Source organism: Coptis chinensis, chromosome 8 (assembly GCF_015680905.1).
Source record: "Coptis chinensis isolate HL-2020 chromosome 8, ASM1568090v1, whole genome shotgun sequence".
NCBI lineage: Eukaryota > Viridiplantae > Streptophyta > Magnoliopsida > Ranunculales > Ranunculaceae > Coptis > Coptis chinensis.
Window position 1 is genome coordinate 83,421,901 of NC_141463.1, and position 25,542 is coordinate 83,447,442.

The 25,542-nt window shown below is 34.9% G+C and overlaps 1 protein-coding gene and 2 long non-coding RNA genes across 20 annotated transcripts; 1 reads left to right on the top strand and 2 right to left on the bottom strand.

Annotated features, from left to right (window-relative positions):
* Positions 1–14,331: 14,331 nt before the first annotated feature.
* On the bottom strand, positions 14,332–15,696 carry LOC147483593 (uncharacterized). Its single transcript, XM_086579603.1, has 2 exons — positions 15,077–15,696; positions 14,332–14,854 (listed from the first exon to the last, which is right to left on the bottom strand). Exons 1-2 carry the CDS (start codon positions 15,694–15,696, stop codon positions 14,332–14,334), a joined length of 1,143 nt encoding a protein of 380 aa, XP_086435729.1.
* A 1,477-nt stretch (positions 15,697–17,173) lies between these two features.
* LOC147483594 (uncharacterized) lies at positions 17,174–19,248 on the top strand. The gene is made up of 2 exons (XR_015204441.1): positions 17,174–17,446; positions 17,728–19,248. It is a non-coding gene; the product is annotated as an uncharacterized LOC147483594 (long non-coding RNA).
* Positions 18,088–24,940, bottom strand: LOC147483595 (uncharacterized). Of its 18 annotated transcripts, XR_015204434.1 has the most exons (10): positions 24,510–24,940; positions 24,337–24,417; positions 23,568–23,586; positions 23,382–23,432; positions 23,028–23,149; positions 21,835–21,889; positions 21,013–21,132; positions 20,766–20,898; positions 20,489–20,635; positions 18,088–20,283 (listed from the first exon to the last, which is right to left on the bottom strand). It is a non-coding gene; the product is annotated as an uncharacterized LOC147483595 (long non-coding RNA). The 18 variants fall into 18 exon arrangements; XR_015204428.1 differs by lacking the exons at positions 23,028–23,149; positions 23,568–23,586 and having other exon boundaries at positions 18,088–18,463; positions 18,533–19,939; positions 20,857–20,898; XR_015204431.1 differs by lacking the exons at positions 23,028–23,149; positions 23,568–23,586 and having other exon boundaries at positions 18,088–19,936; positions 20,129–20,283.
* Positions 24,941–25,542: the final 602 nt, after the last annotated feature.

A 25,542-nucleotide genomic window follows, 5' to 3' on the forward strand; every position in this document is an offset into this window, starting at 1 on the left:
TGAGGCACACGGATATGTGTGATTTGGCAAATGTGTGAAGTGCAAATTGTGGTGTAGGAACTAAAGGTTGGGTTGTGTTTTTTAATAAATGAGTCAACGAGATAATTAATAAGCAAAGTAAAACATTGATTTTACGTGTGATGGAGTTATTGCATATGAATATTTATATATTATCATGTATATGATTTCTTATGAGAAATGTTTATGTGGTTTGTGTGAGTTGATACTCTTGAGGGATGAATGTACTCATTGGTTGTGATTCTTCTCGTTCTCATAAGTAGACGAGTGGTTTTAAAGAAAAATATTGGCTTTATGTATGAGCAAGTTATTGGATATGATTGGTTGTGTATTATGATAAGATACATATGATTTCTTACAAAGGAATGTAAATGTTGTTAACGTGATATAATTGATACAGTGGGGTGACATGAATGTTAATATTGATGGTATATTATGTCAGATTGTATATTCTCATGGTTATTGTGAGAGAAGTAGATGTATGAATTAAATGTTTAGGTTTGGGAAACCTAACTTTGTTTTGTAGGAGGGTAGGACTTAATGATATTTTGTGTAGGGACGCTGTCCTACCCATATACAGAAGTGGATATCGGCAAGATTTAATTCAATTACTAAGTTATTAAAATGAGTTATTATAATGAGTTAATAGAATGATATGGATGTTTTGCTTGGGAAGAAACTATGCTAGTTGAAATGACGGAACTACTTGTCTTCCAAGCTGAGAATGGTTAAGTTATGGATACATATAAAGTGTTTGTTTGGATAATTAAAGTATGAAATTGTTTTTATGTTGTTGGTCTACTCATAACAGCAAATTCAATTTGCTGACCCATGTTTGCTTTCTTTTGCAACGTGGGTGTGTTCTTGGAAACATAGATGGTAGAATGTAGTGGATGAAGACACTTAATTTGGATTCGCTTTTGGAGTCTTACTGGTATAAGTTTTATGAAGTATAAAGTCTTGATTTGAAACAGAGGTAATAGAGGTAATAGAGTTGTTTAGTAATTCTTGAATTCGTACATTAAGAGTTGTACGTTCTTTTGGTTTTAATTTGATCTCATTTTTCTATATCGTGTTTAGTAATGGATTATTAGGGTTTCGTTTCATCCTGGGTTTTCAGAAAATGGAATAGGGTGACGATTGAAATAATTATATCTTGGATATATTCCCTATTTTTATTTTCTGGAAATTTGGGGTGTGACAGAATCTGTCCCTTACTAACCATACGTTGTGCTAAAAAATGGGTATATGTTAGTAAGAAACAAAAAAAGATATATATCGAAAAAGGGAGTATAACCTACAATTCTTGTTGTTAGGTTAACAATGAAAATTTGGGTGCAAAACGTCGACCAAAGCAACACAACTCTTTGGCTTCCATCAATTCATTTTCTTAAAGGGTTTTTTCAGCTAATTTGCTAACGTAGTTGTGCTTTTTGGATCAAGCTATTTCCCCACGCATTTTAGGTCATATCAACTGCAACCAACTTTTAAATACTAATATCATTTATAATTATACCCAAGGCATCCTTGCACAATCGTAATATATCTAACTCATATAAATCTACCAACGGAAATGAAAAAAATAAATTATAGATACTTGATTTGTAAAGATTGTGTGAGATGAGAAGATCATCGTTAACTTTTAATATTCTGAGAATTACCACCCATCAAAATCTCAGTTACATTGACAATTATGAAATAGCTAATTAGATTAATTTTTGCAACCAAAGAAAAGATAAAGTACATGTAACCAAAATGGGACGAACTTTTATATATATTTTTTCCACATCATTAAGCAAGCAATCTGTTGGACCTCCATCTTTCTTCCATCTTGGATATCCGTTGGTTTCATTGGAGAAGAAAGATAAAAACACAACATCTATTGGGCACAAAAACTTGTTCAAATTGGCAAAAAAAAAAAAAAAAAAAACATCTTTCAGTAAAGAAAAGCTAATAAGAAAATTGACAAATTTCTAATGAATCAAAAAGCAAGGTGGCAAAGAGCATACCTTGAGGCCTGTTAAAATCATTTGAACCCCATTGATGACATATTAGCGATTTTGACGCCACCCCTCTTCATTTTTTTTAGTGTTGTATGATGATGCTTAGTCACTTATCACTGGAATCACAAATAATTCTATAAGAAAAAACCAATTAAAGGAGCATATGGGATGCCAACGATATGAAACTTTTACAGTGACTGAGGTATCATATAGGTCGTCAAAAGGTTCCATGGTTAGAAATTCAAGTACACAACACACAAAGGAAAATTGAACAAAGCAATGTATGAATACCATGTAAACTCCTAAACCAATCAAGAGGAACCAATGTATCTCTCAAGATTCAGTTCCTATAAACGACTAATAACTACACTCAGAATTTTTCAGCTTTAGTCTTTAATTTCAAGAATAATCAACTAATCTATTTTTGAAATCATGACATGCTCGACCGATACTTGTACCTCACAGTACCAAATTCCACAGCTTCCTTAACCTATTATCATTTCTTGTAACTCTCTAATTTCTAAACTCTACCAAATCAATGGCTTGCAAATTATTTATTAAAAACAAAACAAAAACACAACCCAGATTCTTAGCAAGTAATCTGAAACACGAAATTAAAAGTATACACATCATTAGAGTTGTCTATTTCAAACACAAATTAAAAGTATGCACGTGTTTAGCTCAATGCAAGATGGACAAACACAAAAATAAAATTCTTAATGAAATTTTAAAATTGGTTTAGGTGAATGTATCATGTATATGAAGTAAGAATAATTAATACATGGAATTAGAAGTGAAGAAAGAAACGGAAGCCCATTTATTCTATGATCAAATTTGATATTCTCTTATGATCTTCTTCAAGCCCTGTCTTTCCCATACGCCACTTCGGTAATCAATGGTTTGAAAGATAATCTGCATATCTTAAAAAATTAAGCAATACCCAGTTCTAATCTCGCAAAATAAAGACCACCCAACTTGAACTATAATCACTTTGTCACACATAAAAAGCATACTGGGCAAGATTAATAAACCCACTTTTAATACAGAGAAATAAAGAATGGCCACTTATCCAACGATTTCACGCATGGCATCCCCCATTTCTCCACTGAAAGAAAATATACATAGAAACTTAGCAATTAATTCCACAATTACGTTTCAAAGAGTACTGGAACCATACCCACAATAAAAATCATATACAATCCACAAATTGCAAAGCACGTTGCCAAGGCTCAAAGTTGCGGGTAGCACCTAATGACCCAACAACATAGTCTGAATTTTGCAGGTCAGTCTTCACAGTCAGTTTAGATGAGCACTTGAAGTAGAACATATTTTGTAAGGAGTCCTCCTGTTCTGTTTTTGTTGTTGCCTCAATCCCCTCCTTTGGCGTCCACCATAACTTCACTGCCATGTCTTATTCCCTACTTCATAATTAAGCTCCTTTATCTATATGTTGATTCGTGATTCCCTCCCTGTTCACAATCAATATATATCTTTGAAGTCAAGTATGTCAAGAAAATTGAGCCTACATTAAAAAAGCATCTCATTATATCAAAATTGTTGCTATTGCAGTTGTATTACAAAAGAAAATTAACAAATGAAAAGTTAACTAACGTAGCTGTTAGAATTCATACCAATATCTCAAATTAACGCTTGGATTGCTCCAGGCAATAGACGAAATGCCTGACTGGATTGGATTTGTGATTAAGGATGCAAAAAATTCCTCGACAATGTATAATCCATTTAGCCACTTTAATGCCATGGCAACATGAAATCATGCATTCATGAAAATTTCCAGTGATTTACAATGTCGAAATTGAAGGTTATGGGAAAAAAATGCTGACTTGATTGAACTTCCTAGAACGATGATTCTGTCATTGTGATTGGGGGTCTCCTTTTTCTGTTCAGAAGAAGGAAAGTTTTGATTGAATCGATTTCAAAACCCCAAAAACACAAAATGAAAAAAGAAAAAAAAACTTACAAATCATTGGACTGGCAAATTGTGAAAATAAATTTTGTTGATTATATTGCTTCCTTCTTCGTCCGTCAATGAGAGGTCTTCAATTTTGTTTTTTAGATGGCAATGAGAGATGAGAGAGAGAGGGTTTTTCTTTTGGACATTTTTTTTTTTTTTTTTTTTCCCTAATCTATTGGGCGAACAATTGAAAAGAAAAGGGTGTGGATTTCAATTTTCTATGCCGAACAATGACGTGTCCACATTAGAGTAAAAAGGGGGCTGACGTGTTTCACTAGGAGCATTCTCAACTACTCAGTATTAATGGTCTTTGATTTTGGTCCTCTGTTATATGGTTATCTGGTTCTCTATAGAAAACAAATATGAACAACATTGTTATAACTATTGATGTAGAACAATTTTATCCGAATCCGATTTCGGATATCTGAATCGGATATCGGATAATATCCAATCCGAAAATTAATATTGATTAAAATTTTATTTGCTTTGAATAATTCATTTTACCAATCAAACACTATTATAAATATATATATATATATATATATATATATATATATATATATATATATATATATATATATATATATATATATATATATATTTGTCATTTATTATTGTTATTTTGTTATTATAGTTTTATATTATTAGTTTATGATTTTAGATAATATTTTATATAATAATAAATTAATTATTTAATTATATATAATAACTATTAATTTTTTTAAATCAAATCGAATATTTTCGGATGCGGATATGGCAGTATTCGAATCCGAATCCGTATCCGAAACCATTTCGGACATAACAAATTATCCGAATCCGATATCCGAAATTTTTGGATAATATCCGATTTTTCGAATACGAATTCGAATATTTGGATATCCACTTGCACCCCTACAAGCAGCTAACTTCAGTGCATTCAAATTCTCGGCTGCAACTTGAGGGGTATAAGTTGTTCTAGCTCTTTGTACATCAATGCAAATGTCATCATTGAGCATATCATTTTTTTCTTCCAACAAACTTTTGTTCTGTTGAATAAGAATTTGTAGTCTTGAAGAACAAAAACCAAAATGTACAACTTGTTATATAACTCCATTACTTGCACGATTTCTTGTTGATGGTTTCCATTGCTTGAGAGTCTCCAAACGACCCAGCCATGTCGCCCAAGAGAATCTCCAAACGACCGATTCATGTCATCTTTGAGACTGCCCAAACGACCCAGCCATATCGTCTAACTAAAAACCCAACAACTTTGTCTTAAACGATATGCACAGACCGCTTGAGTGTACACTGAAACAATATGGCGAGACCGTTTGAGTGTTATAACACCCCGCTTTTTTTCTATTTTCCTAGTACAATAAATAATAATAATTATAACACCACACTTTTTTTCTATTTTCCTAATACAATAAATAATAAGAATAATAAGAATAGATAAAATAAAATAAAAAATATAAAGATTAGTGGAGATAGGAAAGGTAAAGAGATAAACCTTCATCCCTATTTTCGGGGGTTTTGAAAAAAAAGAAAAAGAAAAAAGAGTTTATACATGAGTTTACACGGAGTTTTTTTAACAGAGAGAAAGGGAAAGATTATGGGGATTGCTTTCTGACGATTGTTACGGGGCGTTATTCGTTTTCAAGTTTTTATTCCTTCACGCCGCTCGTAAACATAACAGAGTTAATTAATATTTCACTGAACTTTTATCGAAGGTTTTGTAACGCCCATATTTAAAATACGTATTTATTTATTTATTAATTAATTTATTTATTTAAAATTTGTTGGATTGGATTTGGGATATGTGGGCCTGGTTTCTAGGCCCGAGTCTGTATTGGGCTTAGGTTTCAAACCCAAGTATATATTCATATTGTTATGGAGAATAGGGTTCTTAGATAATAAAATAAAATAAAAATGGAGACAGAGATAGAAGCTGGATTGCTAGAGCGTTGGAGCGTGACAATTCGGACGATGAGGGATTCGTCGAGTTTTAATACAGGTGAGTAGTTAGTTTTCTACTTCACCAGTATACATTAATAGTTTTACTGTTCATTCTTATTCGTCATGTCTTGTTATTTATTAAACTGGTTAATTATTAGTATATTGTTTTGGTTATTATTGAACTGTCGAACCTTGTTTGGGCTCGTTAATGGCGGCTAAAGCCCAAAGAAAGTATCAGCCAGTAAATGGGTTGAACTGGTATACAGTCTTGATGGTTGGCTGATGTCGGGGTTTATGGATGGATGTTGGGTTGTGGTGGTACATTGTGAGGGGAGCCGCTCAAGCTCAAGGCGAAGGGTGTCAATGCAATTAAGCCCGAGGAACGGAATCGTCTTGTTCATATTTGTTTAAACTATGTTTTTTTGTGATGTTAAACTGTTGTATTTTGTTATGGGATTGATTGATGATTGGGGATGATTTGGTGGTGGAGAAAGGGTGCTATCGAAGCTTTGAGGGAGACGTTAATGGCGTCGCCTGTCTGATGTTGTTTGATATCTTGTCGTTTTGATTTTTAAATTAGTCGGCTTGAATGGGTTGTTGGTGATGGAGGGCTGCAAATGGGTGCTGGTGGAAGCTTGAAACAAGCTGTTAATGGCGGACGACCAGATCCCATTCAAAGGGGGAGGGTTAGCAATATAGGAAATCGAGTTGGGCTTTTGTTAAAGTTAGTTGGTTTTTTATGGGGAGTCAAACCGATGTGATGAGGAGGTGAGGAGTGGTGGCCGGCGCGCGAGCTAGTGCTGGTGGTGGCTGATGGAGAAGATGACACTATTGGTCGGTTTGGGCTTTAGGGCTTGGGCCTTAGGTGGTTTAGTTGCTGGGCCGAAATTTCTATTTTTTTGGTTTGGCCGAACCACATAGTTGCTTTGGGTCATTTTTTCTATTTCTTTTGTTTTGGGCCAAACTAAGTAGAGTGTTGGGCCAGTTTCTATTTTCTTTGGGTTTGGGCTTGGCTAGTTGGGTCCGAACCATTACCTTAGTCATGAGCCCATGAGCCATGCACCTTTGACCTTAGCCATGAATCATGGCTATGACCATGAACTTGTTGAATATGGAAATGACGTGTTGACTTTGACTTTGACTTTGACTTTGACCATTGACTGTTGACCGTTGACTGTGGAATGTTGACTTTTTCTAGTTTTTCATATATTAAAGAATATGGACAAAGGTAGTAATAAAATATTGTCAATATTGTATAACTTTGTTTGTCATTATCTAATTAAGATTTGACGTGAGTAGGGTGTAAAGAATAAAAAAGTATTGGCACGTGATAATGTGGATTGTATTATAACGAGAAACGTTGAGCTTCAGTACAATTAAGTATACTGGCATGAGATAGAATAAGAATTATTCTGAGATATAAATGTATGACACCTGAATAAATTACGTAACGAAAATCCTAGAACCTAGCTACCACAACTCATATGATTTGGCCTTTGTGATGGGCGTATGTGATAAAATTGGCCCTTCGAGCGTTTCAGTGAATTTGAATGGCCCTTCTGGCGTTTCAGTGAAGCTGAAAGGCCCTTCTGGCGTAGCCGAATGGTGGCTTGATTATTCCGTTCGCAAAACTAGAACGAGATGCGCGATATTTTATGCGAATAGTGGCAAGATTTCTTGCATAATGGCTTTCGTGTGAGGGTTACCGTGTCGCATCCCGCCGGGTAGTTACACATATGAAGTGGTTCATTATGTGAAGGGAGGCATGTGGATGTACATGTTACATGTTGGGAAGCGATTATGGTAGCTAGGAAACTAGGTAAGACATAGATCTGACGGATTTTAGGGACACGCAAAAGAAAGCCTTAATTAATATAATTATGGTAATGTGTTGGTTAATGATGTATCTTTAGATAGATGATCGTATATGGTTTTGCGTAGTGTGGGTCAAACCTATTACTTGGCGTGAGATCTACCCACTCTGTAATTGAGCATGAAATGCGGTAAGTATAAAATATGCTTGGCTGGTCGTTTAGTTAGAACCTAAGGTGCCTCGTGGAGGAACTAAATGCCTTTTTATTATGCGTATGGTTTGTTGTGTGGTTAGTGGGAAGTTAAGGCGCCTCAGTGGAGGAACTACCTGCCTTACTTATTGTAGTTAAGAATGTCGTATTAGTTGTTGGAAGTTAAGGCGCTTTGGTGGAGGAACTAACTGCCTTATGGATTGTGTATGTATATGTATAAGTATATGTTGTATTTTAAAGCTACTCATACCAGCATTGTTTATAATGTTGGCCCGATTTACATGTTTGCTTATCGGGTGTGTTCATTAAATGAACATAGTTGATAAGTCTTGTCAGGTTTCATGTTGAAGAAGGTTGGTTGCTGCTTGTGGTTTGCATTAGCGTCGCATTCAGGATATGTTTTGTTTTCCCTTAAGGTGTAATAGATTTTAAGTTGAGACCAATGTTGTTTTATATTTTCAGTTGTATTTATAACTAAAGAGGGTTGAAAGGAGATTTATAACTTAATCAGTTTTGTGAATTTTTGTAATGAAGATGACTTTTGTTAATTTGAAATTTTTACTGGTTTTTAATTATCCGCGTATTTAAACTGATTATGGGTTTTTAGGAGTGGAGAGTGCATCACACCTCGAAAATCGAAGAGTCGGAAACAAATATTGTTTTTCCGAATTTTGTCGAAATTCGGGGTGTGACAGGTTTTCTCTCTAAACAAACGGTTTACTGATTCGATAAAACTGATTTCATATAACTGTGCAGTGCTTATTCAAAACTGATTACATATAACATATAATTGTGTCAGTTAAGTTTTATTCATTTTGTGCCGTTCTAAATTATTCTGTATGCTCTATCAAAATTGTTCTCTTTAAATTTAAAGTAATGGGTATTGAATACTTTTATATTGCCAATTAAGATGGAGTATATGGGTTGTTTTATACTGTCAATTTAGATTGGGTATAGGGGTTATTGTATACTGCCGAGTGATTGAGTGAATATATGGGTTGTGGTATTTGAATCAAGTGGTTTGGTGGTTAAAATTTGTTGGTTGTTGTTGTTGGGTGATGGGTATATGTTTGGATACTGTTCAAGTCGCCCATATTGTCGTTAATGGGATCGGGGTCATTTTTTTTTAAGTGATGGAATTGGGTTTTGAAGATGGCAAAAAGTTGGGTTTTTGAGTGGGATCAAAATCGAATGGTTTTGGTGTGGTAGTGAGTGAGAGGGGTGGTGGTTGTTTCGGTGGTGGTGTGGGATGTTGGGGAAGAAGACGGAGGTAGAAGACGACCTGAAGTGGGCTGGGTTTTAGTTTCTTTCAGTTGGGTTTGGGCCGAATTTGAATGGTGGGCTTGAGTTGTTTTTATAAACTTTTGGGCTTAAGTAGTTTATGGTTTTGGGCCTTGAGTTGTTGGGTTGGTTTCTATTATTTTTGTGGGCTGGGTCTTTTTTATTTTAAGTTGACCGGATTCTATTAATCTAGATGGGCTTTGGGTTAGAGTTTGTTTTTGGGCCGAATATGTACTTGGTTTGGAATCGAGTTTTCACCTAGTTAGGGTCAGATTCAAACTCTCGCCAAAACATGAAAAAGTGAGTTTTCTGAGTCTTCTTTCCAACCCAATTGGCCTCGTTGCATTCCGAGGTCTGTGGTGGTAGATATGATGTTTGGAAGTTTGGTTGGCAGAAAACAGTGCGTCAGACATCAGTTTATGCGCACTGTGTTGTTTCTTTTCGCAGTCTTCTTCTTCATAAACCCAGAGTTCCTCTGAAGCTAGACTATAAAAGAACTCGTGGATGATCTTGTAGAAGCTTGTCGACACTTTTACACGGTGAGCAGCAATCTTTCTTGTTTTGTTTCTCATTATTTCATAGTTATAATTACAGTCCTTTTGAGTTGTGTTCTTTGTAGTGTTTGTGACTTTGTGTTATATCATTATATGTATCTGCAGAATTACATGTCGTTTACTATTATTTGATTGCTTAATCTATTCTATCTGTGAAGTTATGTGTTTTTGTATAAATTTGAATTTATCCATCTGAAAATGTGATCAATTTTGTTGATTGTGAAAATTTCCTTAGCAGTAATCTGTTTTATATGGACGCTGGGTTTGAAACTTGAAAGTATGTAATTAATTAATTATGTCTGTAGATTCACATGGTGTGCCGTCTGGTAGATGTCAACATATATTAAGCCTTCTGTTGTAACAAAGTCGACATCTATAGCCAACATCCAACCATTTGAATAAGCTTTTTCTTGTTGTCTGTAACATAGTCGTCATTTAGTGAAGGAATGCCATACAAGCTTATCCCAAACCAGGTTGTGCCTTTTTCTTGTGCATTGGGGATTTTAAGAGTTCTGTAGGCAGTTTTAAATTGGCCATTGGAGTGTACACAACTCAATATCTGCTCAAGTTCTTGCTTATATATCTACCAGGAATGATCCTCTTGAGTTCTTAGGTCTGTTGGTGGATGCATTTATTCTATTAGTTGTTGGTGATAAATTCTCCAGCAAGAGCATTTGTTGTTGTGCCTTAGTGAAAAAATTCCGCAGTTACCCGCTCCTGAAGTTAACCCCATTCCACAGCAGACGTGTTGCATCTTGCTAGTGTCCTTTCCCTCCTCCAGCCACGATAACCATGTAGCTGCCATGCTCCTGTTTAATCCTTGTAGTGACATAGTTGTTATAGCCCCTCGAACTCCGGCCAGCAGTCGTGACATATGCAGGTTGTGTTTTGTCTTTCTTTGCTCTTGTACCCTCTTCTTGTTGTTCAAGGATGGCGTCGGCTACTGCTGCATCAGGATGGTTGAGGGGGAAGGTCAAGTCTGTGCCTTCTGGGGATTGCTTGGTTATCATGGCTGTCACCAAGGCTGAATCCCACCCGAAGAAGACCCTAGTCGCCTCCCACCATTGGTATATATCCTTTTTTTTTTTTTTTTGAAAGCAGCTAGCCATCTTATTTTTAAATATCTACTTGATGCTGCTGTGCTTTCATATTGCCCAATAATTTCCTCATTTGTAGGCCCGGAGAGGTGGTATTGACGAACGATTTGCTGTTGAGATGTTTATGGGCTACCATTTTCACCGTATCAACAGCAATGGCCTCAGCAGTATCCTCAACAGGTACAACAACAGCAACAACACCAGCAACCATCTCCACTTCTTTCCACTTGCTTCGAATTTTTTCACTTCTTGATGATATTCCTTGATGCACTGGCTGTGTTGTGTCTTTCTTTGCTCCTGTACCCTCTTCTTGCTGTGTTGCTGCTCTAATCAAATGTTTGTCTCTGTTTTCCCCGTGCTGTGATAAGATCCCCCATCTATGCTAAGATATTTTTTTAGTTGTGATGTAAACGACTTTGGATGGTTTTTATTTACTTTATCAAAATAAATGTTTGTTTCTCTGTGTTTGCTATCAGTGGATCCATAAGCTCAAAATGGAAAGAGCGCTCACTAGTTGAGAGGTTGATGGTTCGAATCCACCTGGGTCTAATATCATGATACAAGAAAAGTGTCTTTTATCTTTTGAGATGTTTTCCTCACCATTGATCCTCCTCTGTTTGTTGCTCTTTGTGTCGTTATAATGAACTTAGCTAAGAAGAGTGTTTGCTTCTATAGTTATGTAAGTTTTAGTGCAGGATTTTGCATGTAAGCGTGATCCATGCCACCATATATAGTATGTTTACCGTTACAAAGCTTTGTATTTCATTGAAAGTGGGCACTCTGCTCACTGTTAAATTCAAGTTCATATCAATCGTGACATTGGTCTTAGAATGTGCTCAATTATGAAACCCAAGTTATGTCAAGTGGCAAATGATCTCCCACAGTCCCACCTCTACTTCTCTTTTGTCGACTATTTGTTTTCTCATAAGCAAACCGCCTTCACCTCGAATCACCCTCCAAATTTCCTTATATTTCAAAGAATCAACACTTCACTTCCCATCATAGACGACGGAAAAAAAATTAAAGGGGCATCAACAGAAACAGCAAAATGGTGAAATGCAGGTCTCTCTTCTATAGTAACTACGCAAGTTAAGCATATCTATATTAAGAGATCTTTGTTCTGTTGACACTCAAAACCTCATATTGCCAACAACTAAATGAAATATTGCCATAAGCCATAAGCCATACATATTGCCAACAACTAAACCTCAATATTGCCATAAGCCATGTTCTATAATGAAATAAGCACAGAGTAATTCTTGAGAAATTACAACTAACTATTTTATTTTTCTATCCAACAACTAAAACTAATCTGGAAAAACATATTGTAGGTTCTGCATATTGATCGGAACCGATCCGGCCCACCTGCCCAATTTTCCTTTCAAAACAGTTTTCCACACTGCTGCTTCTAACTATCTAACAGACTGCCAATCTCGCCAAATCGGAGGTAGAGGAGCAATATCCTTTAGCACAACTGGCACAAAATGTCCTTTGTTTATGTGGAAAATGGCGATTATCCAGAACATTTCTTCTGGACCTGTCCTCAACGAAAAGTACGTGACACCTAATTGCCGCGACGCTATGGTGACAAAAACAGAATTAAAAGCATTTGCGACTAAGGAACCCATGTCCGGGAGATCAAGCCATTCTTTCTCATTCACTGTAGAAGACTTGGTACACTCTAAGTTTCTTTTGTGGTTTTCAAACCCGTCATTACCGTACACCTCTCAGATAGTAATCTCGCGATGTCGCATCAACTCTTCCAAAGATAAGACCACCATCGCCCACTATGCTAAATCATCTGTATATCCTAGTAGTGTAGCGATGGATCTATAACCACAATGCCCATCCGGGGTTACCTCAACTAAATCTTTAATCATATCACAGATCAAAGGATTAAAATCACGTAAAATATTTTCCCACTTATGCTCAATTTCTTCATCTTTTAGAATTATCTCTGACCTAGTATTTTTTTTTTCTGCTTCTCTTCATTTTCTCTTTAGCCTCGTTAATGAGTTCTTGAAAGCTAAACGAATCAAGGTCAGACGATCCACTCACTTCAGGATGAACATCTTCATTTAAATCAGGTAGTCCGCACATGCTGGTTAAAGAATTGGGACATGCAGCTGTTTCACCAATGTTAGAATGAACATTTTGGTTATTGCTTGTGCCTTGAGCAATATTTGTATCACCTTGTTCTTCAAAAAAGAAATAAGTATGAGACAAGTTAAAATGTTATGCAAAAATGAAATAAGACCAAGGCAACCGAAAAAACAAACAAACCGAGATATACAATATTACTACAGAACTCTTAAACTAAACTACATAAAACAAGCTGCTAGGATTGCCATTTAGAACTGAAACACCCATACATAGAGGAAATATATCTCAAAAGTATCAATCTAGTACGTAAGGCAGTAAGGGAGTTGAATCAAAACAAACTCTTATTGACTAAAACTCGAGACCCCATCGATGCCCATTACCAACAAATAATCTACTTACCTAAAAATAGTTTAATATATGCAATCCTACACAAGTATATATACATATATGACAAATCTTTCTTGTTTCTGTTTCTCTTTTTTTGAAGTCCCATGTGTTGTGTTTGTTCTTCTTTTAGTTTGCTCCTATACAACTTGCTCAACATCTTACTAAAATTAATTCAACAAGCTCAACATAATTTAACAAACTCAAATCAAGAACCAAAAATGCTTCCACCCAAGTCCAGCCTATAATTTTTTATTTTATTTTATTTTTTGAATTTACCTTCCTATCCCAGTGGGCAAGTTTTTCTTGAACATTTGCTATCCACAAGTCAGCAATGCCCGAGTAGGCTAGATTGTGGTAAACTGATATAACTGGTGGCAAGGGAGCATCATCACTAAGTCTAAGCGGCACATAATATATGCCGTGATTTATATGAGCAATTGAGATAATGAGAGTATGCTCTAAGTCTGGTGGAGTTCTCAAAGGAAGGTAAGTTAACGACTGCTTTGGCGCTAGGGTGACAAACACACAATTATAAGCACAAGCAGTTAACCAACTTAACCCATGTCAGGAAGTTCAAACCACTCAGTCGGGTTCATCGTCATTGACTTTGTACATTGTAAATTTTGAATTAAGTGTTTGAAAATGGTGAATCCAGACCATTCAATGTACTCTTCTACATATTCCATCAACTCGACCAACAACCTCTTCCTCACGGTAAACCATCCAGTCTCATCACCATAGTTCAATAATCTTGCTATGGACTTGTATCCACAGTGTCCATCCCCAAGGACATCCTCACATGAAACAATAAAATTGCTAAGCAATGGATTCAAATCTTCTAGCAAAGATGTTTGAGCTGGCTTCTTAGGTGGTCTGCCTATTTTTTTAGGTACTTTTTCAATTGCTTGCATTTCTCCTTGGTTCTTACGTGGTCTGCCTCTCTTCTTCCGAACTTGTTCACTTGTTTTTTTTCTCCTCTTGCGTCTGTGCATACTCAAAAGCAAATGGTTCTCTTCTTGTATCATTCTGATCTTGAGTTGATACTTTCACATGTTTCTTTAAAATTGATGGTCTACCTTTGACATTGAGTTTTTCTTGAGGCTTTTGCATGTGTGTGGTCTTTGGATCAGCAAGCTCTAAACATTTCTTCATCAACATTAGTTTTTGGTGTTCTGGTAAGCAGTTGAACTTCTTCTTAATTCCTTCCACCTCAGGTGAAATGTCCAGCGACCTTCTTGGAAGTTCCATTGGCTCAAAATCAAGTTGCCGCCAACGACGATTTATGAACCTCAAGGGTATGTAACAATCACCAAGTTTTACCATATGTACCAACTCATGAGCACATGGAAGACCACAAGTACGCCTCAAAACACACCCACATTCTTTTTCATAAATGCCCACTTTGTTTGAACGTACAAGTTCTTTCGACAACATATCAATCGCCTCCCTAGAGATAAATCCTCTAATCTCACTATATGCCCTGTCTCAACTATAATGACACATAATGTTGCAACTAATATTAAATGAAGTTTGTATACTATTGAGCTGATTTTCAAGGAGGTTATCAATCACATCCCAATTTTGGTACAAATTGCCGCGCGAACTCCTCAAATTTCTCTTCAAAGATGAATGTTGGGATTCTACTCTATTGCTGGTGTGAGTGCCGAAGTGCATCACTAAATCAACCCAAGCCACCACAAACTGTTCCTTGTACTTGTTCAATAACTCTTCGACGTACTGTACTACACGTGTCATATGTGCATATTCATTTCTAAACACAACCAAATTTTCATTATAGACATCTTTAGTAGGTGAACTGAATAAATCACAAACCATTTCGTAGAACTTCTGAAACTCATTGTTTTCTTCAAAAGATTTTTTACAGTTAGTAATCACATTAGTCTGAATGTGCCAACGACAAAGGAGGTGTTTAGCCTTGGGAAATACACGTACCACAACATTCATCAATGCCAAGTCTCTGTCAGTCATAATAATTTTTACACTAGATGCCTTGCCTTCCAAAACACTGTATAACATTTCCAAAGCCCAAACAAAGTTATCTTCCTTCTCTGAATCTAAATATGCAAAAACAATAGCAAACGTCTTCATTATAGACGTAAACCCAACAATTTCTAGCAATTGCAGATTGTGAAGATTAGTCCTATAGGTACAATCAATAATCAACACTTCTGGAAAACACTTGGCCAACTTAATTGATCTCGAATAAGCAAAAAAAAGATCCTTGCATTCTCCTGTAATCACGTTCTCTCTATGAGACTCATAGTAATCGCGATTGTCCAACATCTTCAATAATTGTTGCATCTGTTATCTCCCTTGCAATTTTGTAAGACGATGTTTCGCTCGAAAATTGTAGATGGTACTTAGGGTTGACAAATTCTCTAGGTCGTCTTTCCTTTTCAAAGCATTCAAAATTTCTCTTTGTTTAACGTTAGCCTCAGACATCTCGATCACAATCATTTCTTCATCTCGTGTTAGCCTTCCCACAAAAGAATAGCCTGTAAGATTTTCAGCAAGACGGTGATTATGAGTTCCACAAACTATTACCACTTCCCATCCCCCTTGATTACGCTGATAACCCTCAACTTAAATGAACACTTGCACTTTTTCGTTCCTGTCTGTCAAGGGAGTTTCATGGATAGCTTGTATCGATCTATCTTCTTTGGTTTTTGAGGTTTAAAAACACCACCTCTCTCACAAGTTAAAAGCACCCTAGGTCTTCGGCCACTTTCAACGCTATCTGACTTTGTAATGATAACCACAAAACCAATTTCTCTGCTCCCTACCTCTCTGCACCAATCAACAAGGTCTTTTCGATTTTCAAATATTTGTAATCATTTTGTTATAGATTGTATTACATCACCATTCGGAAAAACGATATACTAAATATATAAAAGTGTCTTCAAATTCTTACTGTTGCAGTTGTAAATGTATCGGTCGTATCCGGACAAACAAAATTATAGTTTTCTGTTGGGCTTTCTTACTCTTCATTTTCTGACTCATAATTCTGCTGAAGCAAAGACAATGCATTTGGAGATGCACTACTAATAGAATGAGGCTGTTCAAAGTAAAATTTTATCAAAAAAAAAAAATGGTTTAGGTTTCTTATTTATACTCAGTATGCACCCAAAAAAAATAGCACTTTGTTTAATATTGCAAACAAACTCACACTTTTGTTTGGTGTTTGTATCTGTACATTGTATTAATCCAAAGTATAATAGTCTTCTGCGTTCTCCCATTCGTTAAAATTTGATTTTGAATTTTTTTCTTCATTCTCGTTTAGTTGGTATTCATCCTCATTACTTTTGTATGATTGATTCAAATCAAAAGTTGGTGTCTGCATGTTTATTGATGAGATAAAATTATTGATGAGATAAAAGAATAAGAGGTTATTGAAGAAGAAGGAAAAAAAAACCGCAGTCTTTTTCTTTTGAATCACGTAGAGTAAATGACTTGTTTAATTTAGTCATTAAATATTTTTGGATACATCTAATGAAAAAAAAAGGATAATTTACGAAACTAAATATGTCTAAAATCTTTTTTTATTTATTTATTTTAAAATTCAGGTACTGAGCGTTTTGTTGGTATGTCCAAGATTACCCTTAAAATATCTTTACTACGTAAAAGTAATTCCCTTTTCATTCGTTCCATAAATTAGTTGGGTCCAATTTTTAAACTGTCAACCAAAGTTTTACAAACACTATTAGTCGCTAAACAAAACTTTCTCAAACTTTTTTTAATCTTTTTTTTAAAAAAAAAAAAAAAACATTCGTATTTTATTTTGTTCTTCAACTGGTTACGCTTGAAACTCTCTATTCTACTTTCTTCCAACTCCAAATGATTTCTCTCTCTTACATGAAAACAAATAACTAGGCGACGGTCCTGTCTCTTAAAACTTCGAGATCGATCACTACGACTACAACTATTCAAAATTTGGCTACGATACTCAAATTTTTTTGTTGATTTTTTTCTATCGTTTAAATTCCAAATTAAAAGTTCTGATTATGTTGTCAAATTTGGGGTTAGAGATGCTTTTACTACAACGGTTCAATAGGTATAACTTCATGTACAATCACTTACTACTTACAGTTGTAATGGTAAAGGAATTTATGTGAGGCGAAGAAGTTTTTTTTTAAAAACATATGTATCATTTTATATAAATGACATTGTTGAATACCATACTTGGATTATTGTTATTTAGACCCACTATAGAAGTACGTTTACACCAATTCTGATTTTGTTATTCAGTGTTACCTTACATCTTTTGTGTTGCATTTGACTCAAAAGTAAACTTTGTGTTCTTTAATTACTTTAATTTGCTGCTACACATTGCAGGTATCAAAAAAGGAATGGAATTGGATGACAAGGAGGTCACGTACAAACAAGATAGTAATTTAATTGTTTTAAAGGAGCTTGGTCTAAAGCCCTTATTTTCAGGAAGCTGTAGAGATATGTATAGAGTTGAATTTGTCTAGACATAAATAATCTTGGAACATTGGCTATGGGCTATGACTATATATCTATTGGAAAGTCACTTCACTCTTTTTGGGATTTAGCATACCAATTTAGAAATATATCATGGACAGGTATCGTTGGAAGGTCTCATTATTTCTCCAACAATTAACAATAACGAGTAAGATGCACATGCATACGCACGTGTTTTTATGCCAAACTATTTGTATAAGACAGTGAGTATTCTTAGAACTGTACATCTCCATCATGGCAGAATTGTATTGAACTTTTGAACCATAATACAGAAGCTATTAAGTTAGAGTACAGAGACAAAAGTCAGAAAATAACGTCTAGGAAAAGACTAAAGTCTATGCACATACATATACAGATACAAAACAGTCACATAGTATTGACCCAAGTTTTGTTGTATTGAGACTCCCAGGTTGCCGCCAAGGTTACTCCAAAAACTTATTAAATCTATAACTCCAAACAAAAATTTGATAAGGGAGGTCCAATGATATGGACTCTATTTTCTTGTCACCAATCCAGCTCCCCTGCCTTTATTTTTCAGCTTTCTTATCACTTCCAAGTTATCTCACATGATAATTACTTTGTCTAGCTGCAAATTTTCAAAAGAATTACAACTATATCTGCACCTAGCCTCTTAGGCATTCAGTTTCAAAAGTACCTTCTCACTCATCATTTGTCTGCAGTATCAGAACCCTTAATATAGCTACAGCCGTTTTGTTGCAACAATCCAATAAAGTTAGTACAAAGATTACATTTATAAACAAAAAATTTTCATAAAAGAACGTAACGTATAGATGAATGAGTTGCATTAACATATAAGCCAAATTTGATTTATTGAAAGATTTGATTGCTAAACCAGTGGATTTTTGTCACAATTAATGACAGTATGACCCTATTGACATGCTGTCAAAGCTTCAATTCCAAGACCAAGTTTGATGCTTACTATCAAGACACGATTAATTTCTCCATGCTTGGCAGTAGACCAAAGTTTTTTTTTAGGGTTCGGTATATACTATAGTTATCATGGAACATGAGATGACATGCTGGTAATGAAAAGCGATGTATCGACTAAGTGCAACTCTATTTGGTCGTCATAGAATCAAAACTCTTACTGTGACGTTATGTCAACATTTTAAAATCCAATAAAATCTTTCTAACCAATATTTTCTTATATCCTTACTGATGGCAGCCTATACAGAATATATGACAATTTCACCTGAAAAACTTCTAAAATTTAAGTGAAACTTAACACATAGAAGAGAAAATGTAGCAAATGCAAAAGAAAGCTTTAAATCTCACCCCCAGTCTATAATGGCCTTATGTCTCCATTTCATAACTCCTCTCCCTTTATATTATAGAAATATAAACAGGCCCAAGAGGATAAAAAACTCAGTAGAACAGAGGTCATAAAACATCTGAAGAAGGGACTAACTCACTAATATGTTAGTTTCAGGTAGCTAGTTAAGTGGACCAATGCCTGAAGATTTAGGAAGCCTGCAACACCCTTACCGAATACGTGCTGGTTCTAATAGATTGGGAAGTAGAGCAGGAAGTAATATGGAATTTCTATCTTCATTGAGTAACTGTATCAACTTAGAAGTCTTAAGTGTTCGTGAAAATGTTCCTAGAGGTTCAATACCCAAGTCTATGGAAATTTTTTTCTCTATAGTTGAAAATATTGACATAGAAAATAATACAATATTCAGGCAACCTCATAGGTTTGAAATATTTTGGTGTTGCAGATAACCTTATTACAGGCAACATACCAAACATTTTGGGTAGACTCGGATATAGAAACAGATTGACAGTACAAATATCATCTTCTATTGGGAAATTAATGGTACTAAATATATTATTTTTAGCTTTCAACAACATATATGGAATTATACATTCAAATCTTGCAAAGTGCCAAAACTGGTTACATAGAATACAGATGAGTTTACCTGCTGAAGTCAGAGAATTAAGGACTACCAATTTTGTAGTTGATGTTCAGGAGATTTGTATGCAGTAGATATCTCGAAATAGTTGAGTATAATGAGCAATTTTACTCAAGAAAGGTTAGCTGCTGAACAGAGAATAAGACATCAATCAGGTGGTAAAAAAAATTTATAATAACAGCAATAGGTAGGACTTAGAGATTACCATTTATATATATAAAAAAAACGTAGTGATTTTCAGCAAGATACTTGTAGTATTTCTTTGTATACCGAAAGCACACTTCTTTGTATACCGAAAGCACAGTGAGTTAACACACCTGTATTATTAAACAGAACACCTATAGAACCTTGGCTAATATCCAAAACAGGAGTATAATGGGTCCTCCAATCCTAGATACTTCTGACTCCAAATGTCGTTGCAAAATGCCAATAAGTTGAGATGTGTCTAAATCTGTTGGGGTCGTTTGTTTGTCTAAAAAAAAAGTAAATAAAATAAAAAAAATAATAATAATAATAATAATAATAATAATAACTCATATATGTGAGTAAGATGAATCATCATCACAAAATTCAGGGGTATTAGTGGTTTTATAATCAAGTCTGTAAAAGGACACATAAAATAGTGCTAACAATTAAAAATATCAATTGTAAAAGAATATATAAAGAAAAGGAATTACGAAGTCCTGTGGTAGGTGTCTTTGGATGACCAAGTTCCACTGAAGAATGATGATGTAAAAAAGAGTCACTAATTTGTGAAGGAAGAACAGACTGAGGTATGGAACAGTTCCTATCTGAATTGTTGATAGAAGTGGAGACGTGCTGATCTGCAAGATATAGTGAGATATATGTGTGTGAATAAAAGTAAGAAATAGATAAAAAATAAAAAAGTGTATAGAAAACAATATATTAATAGTATATGATTGGAAAATGCAAGCGTGTATTAAATGTACATACACACTTGAATGATTGGATGGTAGTGAGCTAACATGGTCTGAAGACAAATCCAAATTATTTTGTGAACAAAGAATGGATTCAGGAGTAGGACCTTGGCCAACCCCAATGTTGATGGAAGTAGAGACACGCTGAACTGCAAGACATATCAAGACATGTGTGTGAATAGAAGCAAGGAACAAATAAATAAGTGCACATAATTTAAATAAATAAACAGTGCAAGCATATATTAAACCCTATACATATATACCTTAATGATGGGACATTAGCGAGCCCGCATGTTCAGAAGATGAATCTACATCATTTCGTAGCAGCATTTTAGCACCAATTGGAGTCGATCGACATGATCTAGCGCGAAGCTTCCCACGCTCTACAAATGATAAGCTTGACATAAATTATTATTGTTTGGCTTTTATCAGTGTTGGGATGTTATAATGAAAAAATGCTATTATACTTTAACAAAATTCACATGATTTGGTAGTGTTTGTTAAGAGCTTACACTTAAAATGCAAATTACAATTCAAATGATGATATATTTGTCAGACAAAACTCTAAAAACATCTTCATAAACTAAACAATATTTTTTTATAACTCAGATGTCAGGATTAAAACAGGTTGGTACTACTAAACAATTAGCACCCCAAGTACATGTTAATATGCCTTAGTAGATGTCAGATGAAAATGAAATAGATGAAATATATTATAGAATGATTAGAATCATTAAAACAGGTAACAAAAAGAGATTCTCAATTCTTGAGTTTATTTAAGAATTATACTATAGTCATATAGCTAGTATCATAGTATGGAAACTTGGAAGAGTTAAATAACAAAGTTGACGTATAGATTTCACCACTTGAACATAAAATACCATGACCATTTCAACGGTAATCTCCAATTCTTTGGTGTGAGTGGAGGGGAACTAACATTCATATATTTTGGCTGTGAACACTTGAATATATGAAAATTAATCAAATATTCAATGGTTGTACCACAACATAAGGATGTTATGCATGGTTAGTAGAACAAAACACCATACAAAATGATAATGGACACAAACACACATATACATTACCTAATCTTGCTTCCTCGATCAGCAATGGTAGCACAAAATTATTTTCAACACGTGCCTGCAGATTTCCAATTTTGGTTTGTTACTGCATAGGACACATATTTGACACAAATTTGAAATGAAATCAACAACAAAGTCAGCATAAAAAATGCCATTATGTAAAGTACACGTGAATCACCAAGTACAAATCTTATATTTGTTGGAAGCAAATCATCGAGTCAGAATCTCGTATTTTTCACTATATCATTGAATTTCATAATTTCTTGAATAAGGATATAAGAGATGAAAACCACAACACAATTGAGAGAATTTCATAAAAAATATTCTCTTATATGGGGATTAGATGTAATAAGTGTAACAAAAATGTCAAGGCATGCACTACCTTGCTTTTAAAAAGTACAGTGCTGCTGAAGATCCAAATAAACTTACTACTCTGCTAAACGTTAGAGGGCGACACATGAAAATTTGTTGAGAAACTGTTGACCCACTCTTTCGCACATGTTTCTTGGGTTAAGAGGCAAATCGATCAGTGGCAAATACATCCTTTCTGCAATTCCAATTCAAGCAGTATATCATCCATCTTTAAAGTCCACATAGGCTACTCTATAGATTTACTTCTCTAACCACCCCAACTCGACAAAGATTTAGTTTCCCTAGAAATGGTTATGAGTTTCATCTCATATGCATGAGAGAGGATAAAAAGAGCTAGTGCTCTAAATTTTCCGAAAACCCTATTGGAGAGGCAACCACTATACACTTAGAATTAACCTTCTTTCACTGCAACCACCAATGAACTGCTTGAAACTCTTATTCCTGGTATATTATATACTTTCTATCACCATGATACACTTGGTTCTAATCTACTTTTATTTCTCAAGCCAATCATCAGCTTCAAGCTATATGGATTAGGAGTTTCACCTTGTGCATAGATAGGTTGAAATTTTCAGGCTCCCCCTCGTTGAACTCTTGGTAACTCGATAAGGGATTCTTAATAACTCAATAAGGGGCAACTTTGGAGTAGCTTATATACACATATTACCCACATTATCTGTTATGAAAACCAAATGGTTATTGTTCTTTATTCTAGCTAAACAATTGGTACATATATTTGTAAAGGGCAGAATGAACAAAGAATAAAGTAGCCTAACACCACACCATATACATTTATGATGGAAGATTAGAAAAAAGAAATTTACGTGGCTAGAGTGTGGTCCTCACTGATTGATCTTTGCCTGTACAAACATCGAGTTCCCCAATGAGATCACTCTACCGCTCGTGCTTGTTAAATGCTTCTCCAGCTAGTTCCATTTTAGATGTTCTTTCAAACCAGAATAACGTAACTCTTTAGAACACTTCATATATTAGCTAATATAGTAAGCATACTAAGAATCCATTTATTCATTTTCACCATTTGTACTTATAAATAAATGAACTACCAGTAGGAACTTGTTAGCTCAAGATATTGATATACAATCTATCTTTTGTCCAATGCAAAATAGAGCTAGCACTTAACAAAAAGATACTAATGGGGAAATTAATTTCAGCCTAACCTCACTACTGGAGTTAATCACAACATTAACTTCAATGTTCCAAGAATTTCCCTAGCACAAACAAACAAAAAACAAAATCATGAGAAGCTAATGGATAATAATGATCAGTAAGACATACCAAAGAAGAGAATGCCTTAAAGTAAACTGGACAATGTATATAACAAAAGATGAATCAGCTTTATGTACCCAGTGTAGACAAAATCTCCTTCAAACAAAACGTTGAAGTGGCTATCATAATTTGAAGGCCTTCCACAGCCTTTGAAATGATGGGCTTTTATAGTTCATTCCTTATAGTTCTATAGTGAAGATAAAAGCAACGAAAAAAATTGACAATAGTCCCCGAAAAGGAGCTAGATCAGGCTGACTCAAATTGGTGCAATATAGCAAACTATACCCAAAACACATTAAAGTGTAATTATTAATGAGTGCAAAACTTTCAATGCTGAGAATAATAAGTTCTGACTAAAAAATTATTGTTTACCAAGAAGAAGCTGTGAAGGTCTAGCGCCACAATTATTGTATATATGATATAAAATCCATCAGAACACTAACCAGCTAATGCGAATCTCATGTATTTTATGAGAAAATTAGTTTTATGATTGGTCTATCAATTAATATTTTTTAACCAAATTCCAAACCCACCTTTTGAGCTTTTGATTCATAGTGGAAAAGGAGTTTGCAACATTTTACTTCAATGAAAAGAACAATCATATCCTTTATGCTACATTCCCAAGAGTAGAACAATTTTTAACTAATGTCCTCCAACCTATAAATGATTTTATCAAGTAGGTATTAGTAAAAGCCAAACAACCATCTTAGTTATTTCTGAGCATATATAATTTAATTGAGAATGACAAATCCCCAAGCAACTTGGTGATTGATCGAAAAAAACCTTGCAAAAAAAAAAAAATAATAAAAACCATTATATGGATCTAATTGCCCCCAACATTCATACCAAATTCATGTAGAGATAAGGAGTTTCCAAAGCCACCAAAGTGAACCTACAACTTTAAACCCGTATTTCTGCATCCTTCAACTAAGAAAAGAAAAAAGCCATGTCAATTACATGAATGGAGTAGTATGAGCCTATGAGGAAATATAGCAAAAATCAATGAGCCCAAATTATACCGGGGAAGGGGTTTGAGGGAGTGGAAAAGGTTGGGGGTTGGAGAACCCAATCATTGTACCCATCTTCAGTTTACTCCAATAAAGTTGATTAAACCGCTTGGGATTTTCTCCTTCAATTGGGGACTGAGGATTGACTATTGAATGAATATGAGTGGTCGGGGGTCTATGGAAACGGTGCATTCTCCATTATTCTCATTGCATCTAGGAGTGAAGAAAGCGGTGGAAGTTGTAGAGGACGGCTTGCAGTCGAGTAGCTCAGAAAAACAGGTGTTTCATTGTTGTTGGAGGAAAAGCCCGGACGGACGCCGGATAGGGTTAGAAGGCTAAAAAGGACAGATGTTGAATGGGGTTACGATAAGAGCGCGGTGGAAGGCTAGCTCGCCCACGCCTCTATGTGATGGCGGCTAAAGCTAGGCTTGGCAGCTCGGTGCGTTTAGATTAGATCTAGGTGTTTAGATATCTTTAATACTAGCTTTCTAACCCGTCCTACGAACGGGTACCGTTATATTAAATTATTCTAAAAAATATTAATATTATGCAAAGTAATGAGATATGAATATTATATTGATCACTCATTTAAATTTCTTGCAACTTCAATAAAAACCCCACATTTTGAGAATGCCCACATAAAGCCAAAAAGATATTAAATAGAAAGACATTCCCATTATACAAAAAGAGAGGTGATAAACACCACTTTAATTGCAAAACTATATTTGTCGAGACATTCTCACTACATATAATACAATTATGTTTTGAGGCTAGTTCGACGCATTTGCATATAGTTTCAAATTTACCGTTAATTATTATATGAGTTTAGTTCAACGCACAGATCTAGTTTTCGAAATTATTCCTCGAGGTTAATTCAACGATTTGCATCCAGGTTTCGATTTGTCATTAAATATTCTTTAGGTTATTTCAATACAATTGCATACAGTTTTGAATTCCGTGAATTATTCTTTTTGAGGTTAGTTGAACGTATTTGATACTGAGCTTAGTTTTGATTTCATATTAATTATCCATAAGTTGTGTGTAA

Bases quoted from the DNA above. Each gene is read 5' to 3' on its own strand.
- LOC147483593 (XM_086579603.1), bottom strand. From the start codon at position 15,696: ATGCAACAATTATTGAAGATGTTGGACAATCGCGATTACTATGAGTCT. The intron at 14,855-15,076 runs GTTTGTGGTGGC...TAGTTGAGACAG, and splicing joins TTGAACAAGTACAAGGAACA to GGCATATAGTGAGATTAGAG.